The sequence below is a fragment of the Egretta garzetta genome, unplaced genomic scaffold, assembly GCF_000687185.1.
Source record: "Egretta garzetta isolate BGI_Z169 unplaced genomic scaffold, ASM68718v1 scaffold287, whole genome shotgun sequence".
NCBI classification, from domain to species: domain Eukaryota; kingdom Metazoa; phylum Chordata; class Aves; order Pelecaniformes; family Ardeidae; genus Egretta; species Egretta garzetta.
Genome location: NW_009260435.1, coordinates 2,423,695 through 2,427,494, shown reverse-complemented (window position 1 = coordinate 2,427,494; position 3,800 = coordinate 2,423,695). Strand labels below are relative to the sequence as shown.

At 56.3% G+C, this 3,800-nt stretch overlaps 1 protein-coding gene across 1 annotated transcript in view; it reads right to left on the bottom strand.

Annotated features, from left to right (window-relative positions):
• Positions 1 to 2,295, bottom strand: part of SCAMP5 (secretory carrier membrane protein 5) — a 4,450-nt gene extending 2,155 nt beyond the window's left edge. The window contains exons 1-2 of the mRNA XM_009643792.2: positions 2,240 to 2,295; positions 1,784 to 1,912 (exon numbers count right to left, since the gene is read on the bottom strand). Coding sequence (XP_009642087.2) covers positions 1,784 to 1,912; positions 2,240 to 2,246 — 136 coding nt within the window. The 5' untranslated portion in view covers positions 2,247 to 2,295. The remainder of the gene's footprint in view (positions 1 to 1,783; positions 1,913 to 2,239) is intronic.
• Between the last annotated feature and the right edge of the window lie 1,505 nt (positions 2,296 to 3,800).

The window sequence follows — 3,800 nt, the reverse complement described above, 5'->3', positions numbered from 1 at the left end:
GGGGCGTAAACCCAAGGGAGGGGGAGGGGGAAAAAAAAAAAAAAAAAAAAATATCGCTCAGAGTTGTAACATCTTCAGCAAGTCCAGGGCTGGGCAATGGGGCAGAGCCATATCCTCCTGCTGCCGGTGAGCCAGGGCACGTTTCCACTAACAGAAGGAAACTGGAGGAATCGAACCAAAGCTTTTTCACTTGCCTCCAGCTACAGTTTCACTGAAGAGTTGTGCAAGAGTTCCCTAAACTAACACCCCCTGAAGCTGAGCGCTGAAGTCCTGAACTCCTGGCCCCCGCCTCGCCAGTTCAGGGCAGGGGGTGGCGTTTGCTTCTCCCACCCCTGCTCTCGCTTAAGCAATACAAGGGCCACTGCTATGAAGCCCAGCATAGCAGACACAGGACAAAGCAGAGAAGGCTCATCTGCATTCTGACGCCTCCAATTTTTGAGAATGATTCATTATTCCGATGAGAATTAAAACCCTCCCACTGCTGCCCGCAAGAGAGCTGCAGCTGGCGAGAAAGGGAGCTCAGTTGGCCGGGCTCACCAGGCTCTCACTGCTCCCTAAAGCCCCCTAAGGACACCAAGGGGACCTTTCAGCCTCTCTGTGCTTGCATCTGGCTGGGTTTTTGCGGGGGAGTTGGGGAGAAAATGATCCAGAGGGGAGCTCCAGAGACAGAAACCACCACAGACAGGCTCAGAGAGCTGGTGCTCTGTTAAATTACACAGAGCAAGAACAGCCAGACTGAGATGAAGAGGGAATTTAACACCCCCAAGACAGCTTCTCCAGAGAACCACAACTTTTTTTTCCCTTCCCCCTTCATAGAAAAGCCATGCTAACTCTCCTGACACGATGGGGCAAGTTACCCCAGGGTCACCTTCCCGATGGGGATTGGTCCCCAAAAGCAGGAGCGAGGTATCACCCCGGGGGTGCCAGCCTGGCACCCTGCCAAAAGGAGAAACACCCAGCCTCTCCGGTGCCAGCTCAGCTCCTCACAACCTGCCCCTGAAGCACAAGGCACTCCCTGGGCACTGATGCTTCCAAAGTTCAGGGAAAACACCTGATTAAGGAACTAAGTTCTTTTAAAAAAGAAAGAAAACAATGGTGCCAGCTTGCCCTGCGCTGCACACGTGCATTTCCACGTATGTCAGGGTGTGATCTGTCTCACCAGCTCATCTCCCCACCTGGGGCTGGTGAGGAGGAGAGATCCAGGCTGGTTTTTAAGAGTTAGAAGACAGTGACAGCTCTGTTAACACAGCACGGCACGCAGAGGCATGCAAGAGGAACAGGCAAGACCCAGCTTTGGGGGAAGCCCCCGGCCTCCCCTATTTCAGGGAGCAGGCACCCTGGCCCTCCAGTCCAAGTGGCATCTCAGCCTGGGGCCACTGCTGAAGGGCTCAGGGTGGCAGAGAAAGCCCTATTCCAGCCCAGCTGCCAAAGAAGCAGGATGAAGAGGGGAGTAAATCCTTTGGCAGAGGGACACAGGGGTGCTGAGCCGTCCCCTCCTCACAGTGGGCTCCAGCGGGACGTCAAGGTCACCACCGATGGCCCTAGGACATCAAGCCAGCTCTGCACCTCCATCCTGGAGGCTGGAAGGGCTGAAACCCATGGGATGCTGCAGCCCCCAGCCCATCCCCAATGGATTTCAACAGGAGACATCTGGCCTGGAGGGGCAGAAGGACTTCCCCGATCTTGCTCTGCTCTTTCAACTGGTGCCTTCCAGAAGAGCAGCCTTCGGAGAGGAAAACGCAAACACAAATCCACCCAAGCCCTTCCCTGCCCAGTGACTCACGCATCCAGAGGTAGTAAAGCCGCTTGGCCATGGTACGATGCTGTGGTGGGATCTCCGCATCGAAGTCCTGGTAGAAGCATGGCTTCAAGGGGATGAACCTCGGCAGGGGAGGGAAGTTGTTCACTTTTTCTGCAATAAAAAGTTGCACTGGCATTGGGCACTGCACAGAACTGAATGTAAATCAAGAGTCTCCTTAATTAGTCTCGTCCAGGCCCAAGAATTGATGAATTTCACACAGGAATTAAGGATTTCCCCTTGTAACTACCCACGAGCATCAAGACAAGTTTAGCCCTCGCTGGCCACGTGGATCCTGCAAGAGTAGACACCCCACAACCCCACTGGGGACTAATGAGGTGACATTATGGCCAGTAAAGCCCCAGAGGGGCTTCAGGGGCGAGGAACAGCCCCAGCAGACGCAGACACATGCGCGCGCACACACACACACACGCCCCGTACCTGCCATGCCGGCACGTGCTCAGCCTCTCTGTTCCACTGGAGAAGTTGGGAAAAAGCCTGGGAGCTTTACCAAAGCTGGAGGAAAATGAGAGGAAAAAGCAATGTGAAGCGGTCAGGCACCTCCCCGAAGAGCCTTCACCTTCCCACTGCTCCAAAATAGCTCAAGGACAGGGCACTTTGCTGTATTTATGCACTCTCCTCTCCAGTATTCACAGGTCCAGGCTTACCGCTGGCACCTGGCTGGCGACAGAATAAATCCTGGCTCCTACAGCCTGAGACTGACGCACCGGTTAAGGCTGAAGATTAAGAGAAGATCCAGTGATGTGGGGCAGGGCGCAGGCTGAACCTCCCACTCCCGACTGACCTACATTCAGCCCCGGGAGAGGGGCCAGGCTGGGCGGGAGGGATGCAGCCCCACCAGAGGCAGCTGCAGGCAGTGTTTTGTTTTTTTTTTTTTAATTTTTCTTTTTGCAAAGAGTTCCAGCACAGGGAACTACCTGGCTGCTTCCCGATGGCATCACAGCTCCCATCTCTGCAAGCCCAAGGCAGAAACTAGGCCAAAATGGAGCAGGGAAATCAGCTGAAAATATCAGCTAGAAAAAAATTAAATAAATCAGTGGTGATTGTCACTAATGAGTCACTTGAGTGCCAGCTTAAGGATTACTCATGTCATTTGGCACCTTGTGCAGTAGCTTGCAGGTGGGAGAGGGGGGAGCTCGGCATCCCAGGACCCTGCCATGCTCAGCCCTGTCCCAGCAGCGAAAATTAAGCAAAAATGAAAAGCTGAGGTTTTAAATGTAAGGGTGAAGAGGGCCACTCTGCATATTCCCAGCCTGCCTGCACAGCTCTGCCGGGTGCTGCCTGTGGGTTTTGCCCTCTCCCAGGCCATCTCAGAGAGAGGAATGGCAGCACTGAACACATTTCTCATGACACAGGGGCCCAGCGCTTTGGCATCCGGAAGATTTGGGGGTGGGGGTCTCTGACAGGGGAGCCCCCCTGCTACAGCCATCACCCAGCACCAAAACCACCAGCCAGGCACAGCAAACCCCCACGGCTCGCTGGCGTGCCGTCTGCTGGCATCGACGGCCCACGGCCGGCTCCATCCTCCCAGCGCTATAAATATGAGCTGCCTGCCTGCGCAGCTGACGTGTCCCCAGGCAGCGCCTCGGCGACGCAGCCCCCACGCACGTGTGCCGGGAGTGGGGACAGGCGGCCAGGCGTGCCCCTCGGCCCGACGCCTGCCCCACTGCTGCAAACAAACAGAAGGTGCTTCTGCAAAATTGGGGGGGGGGACACGGACACACACCCGTTTTGCAATGCACCACACGGGTGATAGCACCAAGGAGAAACCGCAACATCCCCTCCAGGTACCTGGAGTGCCAGCCCCTCCGGTGCGATGCTCGGGGAGGGCAAGCAGGGCTCGGCGCTGACGGGGATTGCTGCCCGTGGGTTTCCACGGGCGAAGGGCCGCGTACCCCACGCATACCCTCCCTCCCCACACACACACAGCCGGGCGCTGACCTCCCAGCAGAGGCCTGGCTAGGGGGGGGCAGGTGCGTTA